The sequence below is a fragment of the Vigna umbellata genome, chromosome 11 (assembly GCF_029865625.1).
Source record: "Vigna umbellata cultivar VRB3 chromosome 11, Vumbellata_1.0, whole genome shotgun sequence".
In the NCBI taxonomy this organism is placed as follows: Eukaryota; Viridiplantae; Streptophyta; class Magnoliopsida; order Fabales; family Fabaceae; genus Vigna; species Vigna umbellata.
The window spans coordinates 10,553,359-10,571,828 of NC_142175.1; the positions used below are offsets into that span (position 1 = coordinate 10,553,359).

Consider the following 18,470-nt stretch of genomic DNA (forward strand, 5'->3'; position numbering starts at 1 on the left):
TTAAGAGCAAAACAACAAGCAAAGGTCAGAGCTGACAAGAATATATAAAACGTTAGCTTTAAGGAATTAATTGTACCTATGGTGATTGGTGGTCTATTTTGGATCAATTTTTCAATTTTTTGACAGAAGACACAATAATTAACTTTAATAGAGAATGAAGTCATTGACATCAGTGAATGGAATATTTTCTTTAATTTTAACATAATTGTCTTGCATAACAAAGTCTGAAATACGGTTGGCATAATGACTACATTGAACATTAAAACTAGTAATTAACTAATCATTCTTCATAATGGGATGTTGACCCTCTAATGCCAAGATTGTGAGGACAATGATTTCTTGTGTGGCTAGGGGTTTGACAATATGAGCAATTTCATGGGTGTGCTCGTTCTCTGATGTCCATTTCAATCCTGATTATGGATGATTTTGGTCGACCCTTTGCATTCCTTTTTGTGGCTGGATGAGGCCAAATTTCTATGCCTTGGTATGGTGGCCAATATTCTTCATGTCGTAGCTCCCCAAACATATTATTATACACTTTCATGATGACATTCAACCTATAGTAGGAACTGATGTAAATGTTAAAGTCATGATGAGCATGTTTGCAAGCTGCTAAGACATGTGAACACGGTAGATGAATCTTTTGAAACTTGCCACAATCACACCATCGTTCATCCAATCTGACAACAAATTTTCCCGCGGGTCGTATTTGTCTTGGGTTTACCATCTCCTCGACTTTGAATCTTGTTTTATTTCTATCAAATTTAACAACCTATGGGTGTTTGATTTTGAATGAGCATTATGTAGGACCTTCGTGGCATTTTCAGAATAGACATGACCAACACTTATCATTACATTTATTTGTTTCCCTATTTATGTGAAAAAGGAGTTGCATCTTGTGTATGTGGCCAATACTGTGAAGGAGATTGGTAAATTTCTTGTCTTCTTCAAGACTGAGTTAATTGCTTCGGCTAGATTTGTTGTTAGGTGACCTCATCTTCTGCCTTCATCATACGCAAGTGTGAATTGTGGTCTTAGAATTTAATCAATCCAAGCTACTGCTTCGGGATTATTTTCCCTAATGATATTGTAGTAATAGTTACATCACGGCTCAATCATTGCATATGTTGCAAAAATATTTAAGAAAATAGTAATGATTACGAATAACGAAGAATAATAAAGACGACATGTAATTGGTTAAAGATTTTTAAAAAGAGGTAGTTACCCATGTTGACATGGTCCTTCTTCAAACTTGTATCCCTAAATCTTCAGGTGAAATTTTGTGCAATGTGTCGAATGCAATACACATACACGTATAGGAATGTTCTGTCCACTTGCACCAACGATTTGCAATATGGGAATCCTTCAACACAAGGTTTGAAGGTCCAGAAAAGTCTTTTGAAATATTATTTGTTTTGATGGATCTCTTGGCCATCAGTAATTGGTTGTGTTTTCAATTTGTACACAAAGCCGGGAAGAAAAGTTTGCATGGCTTGTAGTAGGCATGGTAATTTGTTGAAGTAAGAGATTGTCATATTTTTTTATAACTTTAATCCAACTGATGACATTGAATTCATGTAGTGAGCAATTGTCTACATATATCTCCAATTGTGGTTGTTCATAACATCATCACATATTGATATTATTGACATCAATTAAATCCTAGACAACCAAAACACTTCAAAGATGTTGTTGTGGAGGAAAGAAAAACATAGAACTGCATATATTGCATCCATGGTATGCTAATTTTGTTTTTCATAAACTTAAATTCCAATTAACTTTTGTCCTAAACTTTCTGTTTTTCTTTAATTTTAGGATGCAGAGGGCAACATTATGTCTTCATACTGCCATTTGATCCCTGAACCACATGTTGTAGTTGCTCCTGTTATAGAGGAAGCTGGGTTTGGTGTTGTATCTAAATAGAGACACTTAAAAGTAGATCACGGGTTAGTTACAACGTTGGTCAAAAGGTGGAGGCTTGAGACATATACTTTTCGTCTTCCAACTAGAGAATGCACAATTACCTTGCAAGATGTGTCACTACAATTGGGGCTTAGAGTTGATGGTCCTCTAGTAATTGGACCTACAATGTTTGATTGGGAAGATATGTGTGATACGTTGTTAGGGATTACACCGATTAAGGGGAAGTCCTTTGTTGGATCTACGGTGAAGTTAAAGTGATTGTGGGAAAATATGTTGCATGTACATGACGACTCAAGTCTCGACGAAATACATGCCCATACAAGGGCATATATATTAGGACTAATTAGAGGGGTTCTTATGCCTGATAAAATAGGTAATAAAGTACACTTAATGTACTTGAATTTCTTAAGTAATCTTCATAGAACTCGATGATATAGTTGGAGGTCTGCTTGTATAGTTGTGTTGTACAGAGAGATGTATAGAGCAACAGATCGACATTCAAAGACCATGGGTGATTGTGCATCATTGTTACAATCGTGGGCATGGTTTCGTATGCCCTTTATTGGACCAATTTCGCGACTGCAATTTAGTTTCCCACTTGTATGCCGATGGAGCGGAGGTCGTGTTTCGACCTTTCGAAATGTCCCTTACAATGATTTAATCGGATACTGATCAAGGCTAGACCATATAGAACATAACCCAGTAACATTGTATTTGTCATTCAAATATTTTTTGATAAAAAAATGAATCAGACAATAATGGTCCATTGAAGCAATTTACATGGGCTCCGTATGAGGAATTAGAGTCAATTATTCATGCCCAAGCTTATAGAGATCAGACATTATGGACATCATGCACAACTTTAATTTGTTTTGCAATTGTTGAATGACACCAGTTAGATTGGGTCCAGTTACAATTTCGCATATCACAACATGTTCCTAAATTACCAAACAATCTTGATGACCTCCATAAAGTTGATATGAGGGGCAGACAAGATGAGAATTGGGTTACTAGACATGCCCAATGGATAAACGTATGGAACAATAGGTGTGCCTAACATTCACGGGAATTCCAGTTCTAGGACCACTTGTCCATACAAACGAGTACATGTCTTGGTATTTTGAGAATGCAATTTTGTTTTTGTCCATTCCACAAATGTTGAATGACCCTAGGATGCATCGTGCCTCGACATCGACACATCTTCATTCTCTTGAATACCATCATAGTAGGGACCATGAAAACACTCCTCATGCATAGGCAAGTATGGATGCAAGAAGGCATTCCATTTCATCGTTCTCGGATCTAAGCATGCCAAGCTTGTTTGGAACTTATGCCCATACTCCACCTTCAACCCCACGCTGTTGGGGGACCTTATGATAACTCGTTTTATTTTGTTGAAAGCCATAACGAAGTAGGTACTTCCTTTGCTACTTATGGAGGAGATGAAGGTGAAGAACATATTCAACGACAACCTTCACAGGAAGAACCACCTAGACCTCCACATGGAAGGAGAAATCCAACTAAGAATAGGCTGCGACCACGTTGTGCAACTGGACACCGTTATTGCGAATGATTAGTTAATTACTACTTTTAATGTTCGATGTAGTCATAATGTCAACTGTGTTTCAGACATTATTATGCAAGACAATTATTTTAATGATAACTTTTCCCACCGACCTCCAAATGATGTGATTCTTTTTTTATTACAAACTAGACTCAAGAAGTTTTTCAATTACTACTAATTTGTAATTTTTGGACATCTAAGTATGTAGTTGATTCCTTAAAGTTAACGCTTTATATATTCTTGCCAACTCTGACCTTTGCTGATTGTTTTGCTCAGAACTTTCTCCACCGAACTCCAAATGAGTTGATTCTTGTTTTGTTGGAATCTAGACTCAAAGAGCTTTTAAATTATGCCTTGGTAATCAAGTGTAGGCCTTTTTGGCCATTGTAATCGATTACAAAGACCCTGTAAATGATTACACGAACAAAAATTTGGTTTTGTACAAAAACTTATGTTGTAGGAGCCAACTGTGGGTACATATGTAGCCAAAGACATTTTACGTAATTTTGTCATATTTTTTGAATGGATGAGAGTTTTTTTTTAATGTTTAAGTGTGAGTAAAGTCTAAAAACTGGGTTTTGGGCAGTTCTTGGTTGAGGAAAGACCCAGTGTCGGTGTCATGACCAAGATAACATGTTGTCAACTTTAACCTTTACTCGCTATTTTAATGATAACTTTTTCCACTGACCTCCAAATGATGCGATTCTTTTTTTATTAGAAAATAGACTCAAGAAGCTTTCCAAGGAATACTAATTTGAAATTTTTGGACATCTCAGTAGGTGCAGTTAATTTCTTAAAATTAACATTTTATATATTCCTGCCAACTCTGACCTTTCGTGGTTGTTTTGCTCTTAACTTTCTCCACCAAACTCCAAATGAGTTGATTCTTGTTTTGTTGGAATCTAAACTCAAAGACCTTTCAAATGACTATCAACTCATCATTTTTAGACCACTGTACAAGATGCAGTTAATTTCCAAAAAAGAAACGTTTTTATAAGCTTCCTAAATGAGTTTACTTTGAAGTTATTGTTTCATGTTTCTTATTTTAGACGGGTGAGTGAGTTTAATGGTCATGAGTGATGTTTAGTGCACCAATAAACACATTAGGCCATTGAATTGTTGAAGAGAAAGATCATTTAGGTGCTTTTCTATATATAAATACTTAAAAAATAAAAGTCTTAAAAAAATTTCAAACATAAAATTCTGACGTAAGATTAAAAAAAAGAAATAACTTAGAATTTGGTTTCGAATTCTAACCTAAGATTATAGAATATATATATATATATATATATGAATTCGGTTTTCCAGAAACCGAATTCTTACCTTAAAAAAAAGTGTGATATTCAAGTAAATAAATTGTATTGGTAAATGTAAAGAGAATTTATGATATATCAGAAAAAAAAATCATTTTCTGTAACCAAGCCTAAAAAAACCTAGGTTTCATGAACATAAAAATGAAACGTGGAAAGTTTGAAACACCCGCACTTTCAAATTGCAATTCATTTCATTTTCATTTGAGCACAAAAATAATTAAAAAATATAATTGTTTACACCAATAATGGAAAGACGCATATCAAATTATTTTAAAAAATAGGTTTAATACCCAATTTTGTCTCAGTTTACTTGGCAAATTTTAATTTAGTCCCTCGTTAGAAAAGTGTTTGAAATAGGTCCTTACTTGTAAATTTGGGAGTCAAATTAGTCCCTTCCGTTAAATATAATCAAACGGAGTTAATGGGATGATGATGTGGCAGTAGTTAGTGGTTACGTGTAAAAATATAATTGTGTGCATGCTTATGTGTTGGTTAATTAGAGTTAATTAGAGAAGAAAGAGTTTTGGTGTATAGGCCCAAAGCTTCTTCATATTAGAAACTAGGGTTTCTTCTTTTTTCTCTCTTGGGACAAATTTTAGAGTCTCTTCTTCACTCACAACCGTGGCAGCCCTGCCTTCCATCAGCCCAACACCGCCACGCATCCCACTGGCCGGCCAAAACTGTCGTCGACGACACCGATCGTCGCCAGAGTCACCGCCGACCATCGCGCCAACCTCTCGTCTTCTGCCTCTCTTCGCGTGAGAGAAATACTCTCGCCTCTCCGCGCTGCGCCCTCACCGCCGTGCCTCCCACCATTCTCCGCTGCCAGAGTCGTTGCCGCAACTGCATCGTCGTCGGGATTGTCGCCGAAAACGCTTGTTGCGGCCAGGGTTTTCTTTTCTTCCAAACGTTAGGGTTTCTCTCCTCCTTTTCAACTTTGTAACGCTCACCAGGAGCGATGGAGACGCCACTCTGGTCCGCTCCTATCGGGTTCAGCACTGGTCATGAATGCGAGGCCAAACTCTTGGTTGGGGTTTCTCTCTCTACGGCGCCACTGCCATTGGAGACTAAGCCCCTAGTCGCCGCCCACACCTCCACCGAGCTTGGTTGGGGTTTCTCTCGTTCTCAAATTCCAAGGCATCATGGCATGGTTGGCCACGCCACTAGCTTATTCTCTGAGTCCTCCCAAGAAAACGGCATCGCCGTTGTTCTCCGAGTCCTCCCAAGAAAACGATGATCACACTAAAGAAAAAACAGAACTTTTTTATTCCTTTGTGTGTCTGTGAAGTTTTATGGGGTTCTTTTTTGTGTGTGGTGTGTTTCAAGCTATTTTTTTAGAGGCTTGAGAAATGAATGAATGGTGGGGTTGAATTTGAATTGAATTTGCAGAGAAAATGAAGGTTTGAATGATTTGAGAATTGAGGATTGAAGATGGAGAATAAGTTGGTTGGGATTGTTAATCTGTTTTTGGTGTGTTATGTTTTTGGTTGAAAGCAGGGGAAATAGGAGAAAAGTATGATAGGAAGGATGTGAATGGACATTGGTGAAAAGGTGTTGGTAGTAGCTGTGAGTGGCAAGATGGTTATGGCGATGGTTGAATGATGACTGAGAATGGAGAAATTGATTTTAAAAAACTCAATTTCTTAATAAAACTCTTTCTTCTCTAATTAACTAACACGTAACCACGCACACAATTATATTTTCACACGTAACCACTAACTACTGCCACATCGTCATCCCATTAACTCCGTTTGATTATATTTAAACGAAAGGGACTAATTTGACTCACAAATTTACAAGCAAGGACTCATTTCAAACACTTTTCTAACGATGGACTAAATTGAGATTTGTCAACCAAACTGGAAACAAAATTGGATATTAAACCTACAAAATAATAGCAATTTTCCTTAAAAGTTATTATATATAGTAGAGATATTAATTTCTATAATGATTATTTTAAAAGTGTCATGACAATATTTTATTTACTAATAATGTAAAACTATTTGGTAAATTAAATATTTAAATATTACAAATTTAGTTGATTAAAATTTATTTAAATTCTAAATACCTTACGGTATTTTTAATTAAGTCTTTGTTATTTGATCAATGTTAAATATATTTTTTATTTCGTTAAGTATTTTTTCCTTTAATTTTTCTCTCAAAGAGATGAAATATTGTTGCTTTTGACTTTTTATTTTTAACTTCTGGATCAACCTACATATTTTCTCTCAAATTTTTATCAATTTATCAATCTAAGTCAATATTTACAAATTGAGTGATAAGAAATTAAACTAAAGAAACACATTTACAAATAAATTAGAGACGAATTTTTAAATAAAAATAATAAATATTTTAAACATATAACAACCTTTTTGATAAAAAGAAAACTACAAATACTCAAATTTATTTTTTGAACTAAAATTTAATTAAGCCATTAATTAAATGCTATGTGTCCGTGTTAAAAGCGTGCAAAACGACTACCCAACACTGCGTTCGATAAGGTAGAATAGAACACTCAGCACCTGTGTCCGTTGATTTTTCCTCTTCTTGTTCTTCATCGTCGTCAAGAAACTCAGACCAAATAGCGTGTTGCAGAGATGGATTATTCGGGCTACAACTACCAGCAGCAACAGCAACAACATTCCTATGGCTACGACCCTTCTCAGATCCAAATCCAACCCTACGATCAATCCTATGCTTATCAACAATACTACGCATACAATTCCCAATACGCCTATTTTTCCAACACACATCAAGGTCAGTTTCAATTCCAATCCGAACCCGCTCCTCTTCACCCTCCCGGCGTCAATCCCACCGTTCCGGAGTCCGCCCCGGTAAATTTTTCCTTTAACCCTTCCAATTCTTAATCATGTTATGATTAAATTCATTTGTTCTGTTTAGTTTTCATGTTCTTAGCTTGCTTGTGAAATTTTTATGCGGAAAATTATGTGAATGGATCGTGACCTAATTAAAATTGTGGGTGGGTGTGATAATCTTTTCTAAAATGAAACTCAAAGCAAGTAGACATAGTTTTCAGTATCATGACCAATGTCAATGGGTACCAATTCTTCCACTTCTCCCTCTTTAAAGAGAATGTTCCACTGATTCCTTGAGTTTTCATATAGAAAAAAATAAAAAACGGTTCTTGAAGAAATTGGGAACCACAAGAAAGTTGAAGCTCCAAGCATAATACCGGGAGGTATGCCTGAATCATCCACACTTTTCTTCTGGTCTAGAACTTTACATCTTCATTGGCAACTATCAATAGAGTCCAAGCATTTGCCATAGAAGCAACAACAGCAGTACAAAAGCTCAACATCACTCTTTCAGCCAGCCACATCATTTTTCTTCATCCTCCACCATTTGATAGCACACCAATGCTCCCACGGGGTATGTTTGTGGCCTTTGCCTTGGAAAACGTTCACACTGTCTATTCAAAGGTGCCACCCAGCGTTTAGCTCCAAAGGCAAGGCCATAATTAACATAGCTTTTGTAAAGATTATGAACTTGTAAGCAAGTAATTCGGATTGCCTCCTGAACAGATGTAGCACTATTAACCCTGAGTGACTTTTCTAACTCAACCATCAAATAGCTTCTGAGTTTCAGGGATTTCCTCTAACTTAGAAAACTGTTCCAGCAGTGAAACAGCCGTCTCTACAAATTCAGCCTGTATCTCATCATCTTTAATGGTTTCTTTGTCATCTTGAAAGCTCCAACTGTTGCTGTTAGGTCTGCAATTGACTTTTTTACTATTTCCAAAGATTGCCTCACTGATTCTTGAAGATCAAAGAGCTCGTAAGAATCCATCATCACGCAGCAAAACTGATACCAATGTGATAATTTTTTTTATTCTTTATCAGTCTCACCAGCTCGCTTCTAAGCACCAAACACAGACTCTCTCCAAAACTCCCTACGGTGGCACTCAGACTCATAGATATACAAGCTAATAATTGAATAATCCCCTTCAAGTTCCCGTGAAGGTCTTTATATACACCATCTAATCCTCAAACTGAAAGTTTGGGATATAACAGTTTAACAATTTCTGTTAAACAACAACCATAAAAGCCCTAAACTAACTCTGTAAAAGAGTTTATTACAGTGGACTTGGCTGTGAATAGTATGTTCATGACTTGTTTGATAGTTGGAAATGGAATGGGGTTCGTCAACCTGTGATTAGCAAGTCTTTGTGGATGTGTTTGTGATTTTTGTGTTCATTGAGGCAACAGTTGCCATGGAAACTGCAGCTACCATAGTGGTCGTGATTTTCCTGTGTTCCTTGATATTATGGGAAATTGCGAACAAATGTGGTCTTCTGGCTACAGTTTTCATTCAAAATTGCCTCCACAATTGTGTTCACATTGCTGTTGGCAAATCCTCAAAGACCTTGGACATTGCAAATGAAATTGCGGTTGCTGAGTGGTTTATTAAACCTTGGGAATGAGTAGGAGGGGTTTTTTGGTTGATTTAAACTGTATATTGGTGTTTGCCATCATAAAAGATAACGATTTGTTGAGTGTGAGGGTGGGTTATGCCCTGCAACTCTAGCTCTTAATTTTGACTCAAAAGTGGGATTGATGACCTACAAAATTCTTATGGGATAACTGTTGGTGATTAATTTACATGGTAGCATTGTTTAAGACCCATATTGACCTTCCTATATTTTGTCTGATGTAAATGGTAATGTTGGCTTCCAATTGGTCCTCTGAAAGTTTTTGTTTGAATCTACTTGTAATTTAACTTCAGTGCCTGTGTCACATGGGATAAAGTTTTTATTTTGAATGAATGCTACTATTTTCTTTATTTTGTTGCTAGTTTGTTGTCTTTCTTCTCCAGTTGCGTAGCTATCAAGCTCGATGTGGTTTATAGGTACACAAATTCGTAACACTTGAGATTAAGACAAATAAATATATTTCTAGAGGGCTTAAGAGATCTCTCTCACAATCTTATACTTATAATGAAAAATTGATAAAAGAGTACATTGAAGATTAAGGGACTACACTAGACATCTAGGTGCAGAACAAGGTACAACTATACGTACAACTCATAAATTGTTTAGCACACTACACCCTACTTAGACTAATGATGATACATAGATGTAACTATTCTAACACTCCCACTTAAGCTAGAACATACAGATTCTATGTACCAAGTTTGGAACAAATAAACTTAATCTGAGGTCTCCTTAATGACTTGGTCAACACATTTGTGAATTGGTCATCTGATCCAACAAACTCAATACATATTTCTTTTGTCAACAAATTTTCACGAACAAAATGACAATCAATTTGTATATTTTTAGTTCTCTCGTGAAACATTGGATTTGATGCAATGTGGAGAGTGGCTTGATTATCACAATACATTTTCATAGTCTGGATGTCACAGAAGTTAAGCTCTTGAAGGAATTGTTTCACCTATATAAGTTCACATGTTAGTGACACCATTTCCCTATATTCAGCTTCAGTTGTTGATCGAGCTACTACATTTTTGTTTCTTACTTTTCCATGAAATAATGTTTCCTCCAAGGAAAGCGCAATATCCGATAGTAGACTGTCTGTCAATAGGTGAACTTGTCCAATTTGTATCACAGTACCCAAAGACCTGAATGCTTCCTTTATCTTCATATAATAACCCTTGTCTGGGAGCCCTTTTGATGTACCTTAGAATGCGAACAATACGATTCCAATGGCCAACACATGGAGCCTACATGAATTGACTAACCAATCCAACCGCAAAAGACAGATTCGGCCTTGTAATAGTAAGATAAATTAGTTTTCCAACCAACCTCCTATATCTCTCTGGATTCGGAAATAATTCCCCTTCTTTTGTCGTTAATTTCTAATTTGGGTCCATAGGACTGTCTACCAATCTACAATCAGTCATGTCTGTTTCTTGTAATATATCAAAGAGCACACTTCCTTTGGGAGATTACAACTCCATCTTTTGATTGAGCTACTTAAATGCCTAAGAAGTATTTGAGGCTTCCAAGATCCTTGGTTTGAAAATGTCTACACAAGTACTCCTTTAGTTGAGATATTATAGCAGTATCATTTCTTGTAATAATTATATCATCAACATATACTATTAAGTAAACACATTTCCTGAGAGATGTATGACAGTAAAAGACCGAATGATTTGCTTCAGTGTGTTTTAGCCCAAATTTTTTAACAGTGGAGTTTAATTTTCTAAACCAAGCACATGGTGATTGGTTGAGGTCATATAGGGATCGATGCAATTTGCATACCATACCAAACTCTCCTTGAGCAACAAACCCAGGAGCTTGCTCCATATAAAACTTCTTTCTCAAGATCATCGTGGAGGAAGGCATTTTTTATATCCAATTGATGAAGTGGCCAATGACGAATTGCTGCCATTACAAAGAAGAGATGGATAGTAGTCATCTTGGCCACAGGAGAGAAAGTGTCATAATACTCAAGGTCATAAACCTGAGTGTACCCTTTTGCAACTAGTCGAGCTTTGAGCCGATCAATTTCACCATCAAAGCCGACTTTAATTACATACTCCCATCGGCAACCAATTGCCTTTTTGCCCGATGGAAGGGGCATGAGCTCCCAAGTAATATTATGGTCAAGAGCATCCATTTCTACAATCATGGCTTGTCACCATTCAGGATGATCAAGTGCTTCATTCACATTTTTGGTATAATCACAAAAGACACTGAGGATAAAAGAGAATAATAGGAAGCCAACAATCTATGATAACTAAGAAAATTATAAATAGGATGTGGGTTTTGAGTGGAACGAGTACCTTTTCTGAGAGCAATGGGCCAACTTGAATCATCTTCACCAAGAGGCGTGGTATGAAGTGGCAAGGGAGAAGAATCTAAAGTAGGGGATTCACCATTTTCTTAGAGAAGTGGACTATCCATCGGGGTCCTGTGTTGGAAGATATCAATATGTAGAAAGGAGGGTCCAGGAGGACTTTGATCAAGACTTCGACGAGAATAACCCAAGAAGACTCATTTGATAACACAAGTGGAAAGCTTGTCTAGCCCTAGAGAAATGTCATGAACAAAACATACACAGCCAAAAACTCGAGGAGAGGTGTGAAAGATATGATCATTTGGAAAGAGAATGGAGAAAGGGACATCTTATTAATAAGAAAACTCGAGGAGGGCATCTTATTAATAAGAAAACATACAGTTAAGATGACATCCCCCAGTGATGGACAAGAATATGGATACCAAGCAAAAGGGTACAAGCAGTTTCAACCAAGTGTTTATTTTTCCTCTACTATACCATTTTGGTGTGCTGTATGAGGACAAGTGGACTAATGTAATATACCATGAGAACTTAAGATTGCGGAAGAAGTGGAGGAAAAGTACTCTTTGGCATTGTCACTTCTTAAGATTTTGATTACTTGACCAATTTGATTCTTGATTTCAATCAAAAAGTATGTGAAGATGGGTAACAATTTAGAGCAATCTTTCATAAGATAAACTCAAGTACATCTTGAATACTCATCAATGAACTTAACAAAATACCTAAAACCAAAAGAGGAGACGCGACTAGGTCCTCAAATAGCAAAATGGATAATAGAAAAACTAGAATTACACATTGATTGAGACTTTTTAGGAAAGGTAGATCTAACATGTTTTCCTAGTTGACATGACTCACATTCTAAGGTCTAGAGACCCCTAAGTTCAGGAACATTTTTTTCTAATTTTGACAAATGAGGATGGTCAAGCCAATCATATAACATTTTAGGACTAGGAGCTGCAACACAGGAGACCCGTGGACGAAATCCAAAATGGTATAATCTTCCAACTTCATATTCTAACAGTAATGTCGTGAATTATAATCAATATCAAATAAGGGTTTAACTTCTAAATTATATAAAGTTTCTGGCGGTATCCAAGTAGTGTGATGAACATTCCAGCTTCCATTGCATTTCATTTTTGTCTTCAATTGTTTACAGAAAGGCCTAAAAATAATAAACTACCAAACAAAAAGAGGCAAATATATTGATTTCACAGAGAAAAGAAGGAAGAATTAATTTTGCAGAAGAAATCAATTTGGCCACAAAGCAAGTCACGTATACATGTGCTTTGCATAGGCAACTGAGCTTGCTGATGGTCCAGGTGGCAAAAAACCCATACATGGAGGGGCACAAGTTGGTTCAAAATCACAACTGCTTTCAAACTTGCGATGCTACACTCTTTGGAGTTGCATAGCTTCAAATTTTGTGATCACTATCCATGATTGGCCGCAATTGACATCATAGACTGCTTCTACTTCCTGTCAATAGCTCTCTTAACTACCCATAATTCTCTCAATTCATGTCCGTTGGTTCTCATGGATCAATTAATGTCATTAGGCTTAATAAAAACTATTTTGTTTATGATATAGAGGAGTGGCATTCAATGCATCCAGAAACTGCTACGGGATTCAAAGAGTGAAGTGGTTTTCAATTAAGGCTGGTGCAGCTGCAGTAGCAGCACTACCATGACAGCATTTGAAAACACATGTTTAGCCCTAGAACACTATTATAGTGTTTTGGGGGTAAAATATTCCACGAAAAGTTACCTATGTTCTTTCACACTTTATAAGACACTTCTTTTTCCCATGTGTTCTGTTTTTATTTCTTTCTCAGACTTTCTAATTCACATTTTGCTTTTTTTTTTTTTTTATTTTGTTATGTTCTTTTTATATTAATTTCTCCATCGTCTTTCATTTTTTGTTAATTACTTTGTTTCTTATTGATCCTATATTGATGGTCATTCTGTAAACTGTGATATTATTTATCATGAATTTTTTCTGGTTTTTATTTGTAACTTGTATTGTAACATTTATAGTAGTGGTCAGCCTGTTCCTTTTTGCTTGTATCTCTTCCACTAAAGAAGATCAGTAGAACCAACAAAAGCTATGGGTTTCCACGTCATTGTTTCAGATAAAGGCTTTGGCATAGGATATTTTACACACAGCAAACGCTTCGTATATAATATTTTCTCCGGTGACATCTTTGAACTGTTGTATTATATTCTATGCCAATCAGTTGGGGCTTTTATTTAGCTCTTGTAAGTTGCTTCGGTGTAGCTGAAACAAGATGACATAAGATCGATTCAGTCAAAGTTAAGCCATTTAATATGGTTTATTCCTCCTTGACTTGATTCAACAAATTCCCTGCTACATCAACATGTCGGTATCTTAATTCCCTGACAAAAAGGGGAAAATAACATTTCAAGAAGTAAACGGAGAAGGTTGATTGAAGATTTTGCAACACTTACTTTTTAAAGATTTTCTTTTGCTTTTAGAGCAAATAGCGTGCGGTGCTTCCTCAGCTTCTTTTGGGAACTTCTCTGCTGGACAAAAGGTCGTTACTGGATTAGGTATTATATCCTCAGCTTTTCATTTAAAACCTTCAGAAGGTGTTGAGAATTCTGCAAACTTGGCCACAACACCCTAGAGTGACCAGATAAAGACAGGAGTTACATAATATATATAAGCACAATCTATTGTGGCTCATATCATATCTTTGAAGTCACAATAAGGCCTAATGATGTTGGGTCTTTGCTGGTTGCTTTAGAGCTGATGTGGGCATCAGAACATTTTGTTTCTCTTCTTAACTGTTTGGCCTTTCAAAGTAATAATCAGTGCCTCACAGTTTAGAACTAGAAACTTGTCTCTTTGTTATTCATTGAACATCACTTTTATTTGATATGGTTTGGTTTCTTTTGTCAGAGGATGTTTCTTTTCACTTTCAGACTTAGGAAAGCGTTGATGATATTTTCAGGACCATAAATTGACAACTTATCAAGGATTGCTAGATCAACAGTATCTTGAGGCTCATAGAGATAGGCATGAATTGGGCCAAGTGCCTGGTCAAAGGGTGGGTGTATTTTGTTGGTTAGAAAGTTAAGAAATTATCTGTGAGCCATACATGGTGTTATCTAAACCATAATGAGGGAATTACATGTCACAATGGCTTATCAACAAGTATAATTTTCAATGAAGGGATAATAAAACAATTTGACAATAGCTTATCAACAAGTATAATTTTCTATATTCATCTTATAATAATGATATTTTGTTTGGAGATGAAATCGTCAAAGGTAATTATGAAAATGCTGAATGAAATACTGAAAGATTTCAATTTTATAACTGTTTCCTTTGACATTTCTCTATCTGAACATTACCACATTTCTTATTTTATATCGTTTGTGCACATCTTGTCATTCTAATAATTTACTCTCAAATTTCTCGTTCATTCGTACCTGATTACTGTAACCATACCAATATGTTCTTGAATTCATATGTGAATTCTTATTTACAGACTGGACCATCTCAATACAGAGGTAGGGGTGGCCGGGGTGGTAGACCATTTAGAGGGGCTGGTCGTGGTCGGGGCCATGGTAGGGGCCATGGTGTTGGAGGTGGTAGACACGCACCATCTCATTCTTCTGGTGCTGCTATTTCTCATGTAGCTGGTGCACCTGTTGCTGCTGGGACTAGTTCAGCGATAGAACCTTCATCATCAGTCTCTGTGCCAACACAATTACCTAAACAAGCTCGAGTGCAACCACCAGCACCACGTAAGGTGTGCTGTGAAATTTGTAAGGTTGAGTGCAATACTCCAGAAATCTTGGAGCAACACAAGAATGGGAAGAAACATCAGAAGAATATGAGGATGCATGAAGAATTGCAAAGGCGTAATGCTCTAAATGGACAACAGAATGCGCAAATTCCTACCTCTCAATTGAATTTGACAGATCAACCTAAGCAAGTTCAGGAGTCTGAGAATAATGGATCCCCAGCAGAAAATATGGGCTCTAGGATTATAGTTAATAATCACGAGGACGAAACTCAGCAGCAGAATAATGTAGGAAACATTTCTGAGGCTTCTGAAGCACCTGAGGCAAAAAACACGGATAGCTCTGCCGCAAGAGGCCGAGGATTAAAGCGGAAGAAGAAAGGAGGAGGAAAAGGAGGTAAATACATGAGAACCAATGATGGTTTAAAGCCTGTGGAATCTGCACAAACCATGTCTTTTAGATGTGAGTTGTGTGACGTTAAATGTGAATCACAAATTGTTTACCAGAGCCACATGACTGGAAAAAAGCACTTATCGAAACTAAGGCGTGCTCATGATCCCCAAGCTTCATCTGGAGTAGGCCAGCAGCAAGCTCTGTCTGGAGCACTCTTGGGTCTTCAAGCCCTTTACCCTCCTGACATCAATGCTCTGTCTAATGCAATTAATGCTCAAGTACAACAAGGTGATAATGATCCACAGGTACTTTTGGCTCAGCTCCTGATGACTGTACTATCTCAAGCACAAGTTACAGCAGCAGCCCAAGTGACAGGTGTCACCGCTGCTCAGATGCCTGGACCCATATCTATGGCTGGACCAAGTTATGAACCCCAGTTGTTGCAAACACAAGTATCAGAAATCACAGCACATGCTAATTTGGATAATCCTTCTGCGGAAACAAAAATTGAGGTGTTACCTGATCCATCACTGGAGTCAAAAGCTCAGCAAGGCTCAAGTGTCAGCACTCAAATTGAAGGTGGTGGTTCTGAAACTAAACCGGTGTAAAATTCCCCCAATATATTTCTGTTGCGACACCCACAGCCAATTTCAGAATGTGAATCTCCCACCGCTTGGTAGGCCAAAGATGATTCAATCATTCTCTTAAATTTTCCACTTTTGTTCTTCCCAAAAGGGTGGTTATTAACTGTTGTTGGGATTTTATTTTTTTCTCATAGGTAGATTTGAATATTGTAGGAATTTGCTCATATGGATGTTGGGAGGTGCTAGAAATCCTTTATGTTACTGCAATGTGAAAATTACCTTTGAGTGATCAAAGTCGGGAGCGGATCAGTGAACGTGTTTAACATTTAAGAAATCCGAGGGTCTGCTTTGAAATGTTTGCTATGTGCACTTAAAATAATTTGAAGAAAAGATTAAGTAATTTTGTTATTGGTTAATATAAAGTTAAATTTAATTTGTAAAGAAGTTAATATTATGAAGAATGTCATTTCAGCCGGATTCTAAGAGTCTATATTTGGTTGTACAGACGTGTAGAAAAGTTGTTACTATCGGCAACATCGCGTGTTTGACCTATTTTTCTCAAAAATTACAATTTCAAAAATTTGAAAACCCTAATAAGATAACTTTAACATACTAATTTTTGTGTAAGTTACGTATTTTAGCTTAAGATATTTTTGTTTCAGGGTTTGCTTTGAGGAGTTTTATGATAGAGAAAAAATTGATAACAGATTTTTTTGTAAATTTAAATTAATTTATAAAAAATATAATTTTCTAATTTTTTATTGATTACAATTTTTTACAGGATAGTTTATAGAAAATTTTGGTAAAACATATTTTTGTTTCTTTTGTAAAATTACTTGTAAAAATGTGTGCTGAAACGTACTACATACGATATACTTTGAATCTGCAAAGAGGTTTTAAAACCTGAAGCATGAAAGAAACAGAAGATGGTGAAGTAGTCACATTACATTGTAAATGTAATTTTTACTATGACTTTTTATTTCGCCTCAATATTGCAGTAGTAATATATAGCATTTACTATTAAGGCTCATCTCACGCTGCCACCTTGCACTATGGGACATCTATTCGGTGGAGCCTTTAATCTTTTAGTTAACAAAAAAAAAATAGCTTTCTTTTATAGAAAATCGCTGGGAAAATAATTTATATGATAATAAGATATTGTACAATTTTAAAGTTGTTTTGATACGAAATATTTAACAAGAAAAATGGAAGAAATCGTGTTTATTTAGTGTGAGTGAGTTAAAAATAATATGATATGATAAGTCTCGTTTAAATTGAAATAAAAACTGAGTGTTTTTCTAGTATTTTTTTTATTTCAAAATTATCCTTCCTAATTCAAAATATTCTACAACCTTTTTTTTTTTAAAAGATTTCGAAATCAGTTAAAGAAAATCTTTAACGAATTTTAAAATCTAGTGAAGGATTTCTCAAATCTTTAATGAATTTCAAAATTCGTTAAAGAAAATAGATTATTTTAAAATTCAAAGATATTTGAAGACCTTAAAAAAATTATAAAATAAATAAAATTATAAAAAATATAAAATATAATATAATTTAAGTTAAATATAATTTAAAGTTTAATTTTAATTAAATTTAATCTTATAAAATGTAAATTAATTTTAATTTTAATTAAATTTAACTTAATACAATATAAATTAAATATTTATTTTAATTTTCACAAGTAATATATATATATATATATATATATATATATATATATATATATATATATATATATATATATATATATATTATAGAGCTGTCAAAATGAGTTACAACTCGCGGGCCAATCCAGCTCACCACGGATTTGAACCTGGTTGGGTTTGAAAAAATTGTATTTTTTTTATGCGGGTCAGATTTTAACCCGGCTCATTTAAACACGGCTCATGCAGGTTGAATCCGTGGTGGGCCGGGTTGACCCACCAACCCACCTACCTAATTTTATTTTATTAAAATTTAATTTTAATTTTATAAAAAAATATTTATTATTTTTTTTTTGCTTGAAAAAATTATTTAAGTTCTTTATTTTTCAAAATTAATTAAACACCCATTTTGGGAGTAAAATTTGTTTGGATTTAAATTATAGAAAGTTTGTAATTTTTTTATTTAAAAAAATTGTAATTAAGTGAGTCAGTGAATTAACC

At 35.5% G+C, this 18,470-nt stretch overlaps 1 protein-coding gene and 2 pseudogenes across 2 annotated transcripts; 2 read left to right on the forward strand and 1 right to left on the reverse strand.

Annotated features, from left to right (window-relative positions):
* Nucleotides 1–280: 280 nt before the first annotated feature.
* Nucleotides 281–1,736, reverse strand: LOC148190961 (uncharacterized; annotated as a pseudogene).
* Nucleotides 1,737–2,106: 370 nt separating this feature from the next.
* On the forward strand, nt 2,107–3,180 carry LOC148190962 (serine/threonine-protein phosphatase 7 long form homolog; annotated as a pseudogene).
* Nucleotides 3,181–7,287: 4,107 nt separating this feature from the next.
* On the forward strand, nt 7,288–16,620 carry LOC124827882 (uncharacterized). Of its 2 annotated transcripts, XM_088101833.1 has the most exons (3): nt 7,288–7,634; nt 14,551–14,646; nt 15,091–16,620. In XM_088101833.1, the coding sequence occupies exons 1-3, from the start codon at nt 7,398–7,400 to the stop codon at nt 16,348–16,350; spliced, it is 1,593 nt and encodes a 530-aa protein (XP_087957959.1). In that variant the 5' UTR covers nt 7,288–7,397; the 3' UTR covers nt 16,351–16,620. The 2 variants fall into 2 exon arrangements, with proteins under 2 accessions (XP_087957959.1, XP_047157004.2); XM_047301048.2 differs by lacking the exon at nt 14,551–14,646 and having other exon boundaries at nt 7,289–7,634.
* The last annotated feature ends 1,850 nt before the right edge of the window (nt 16,621–18,470 follow it).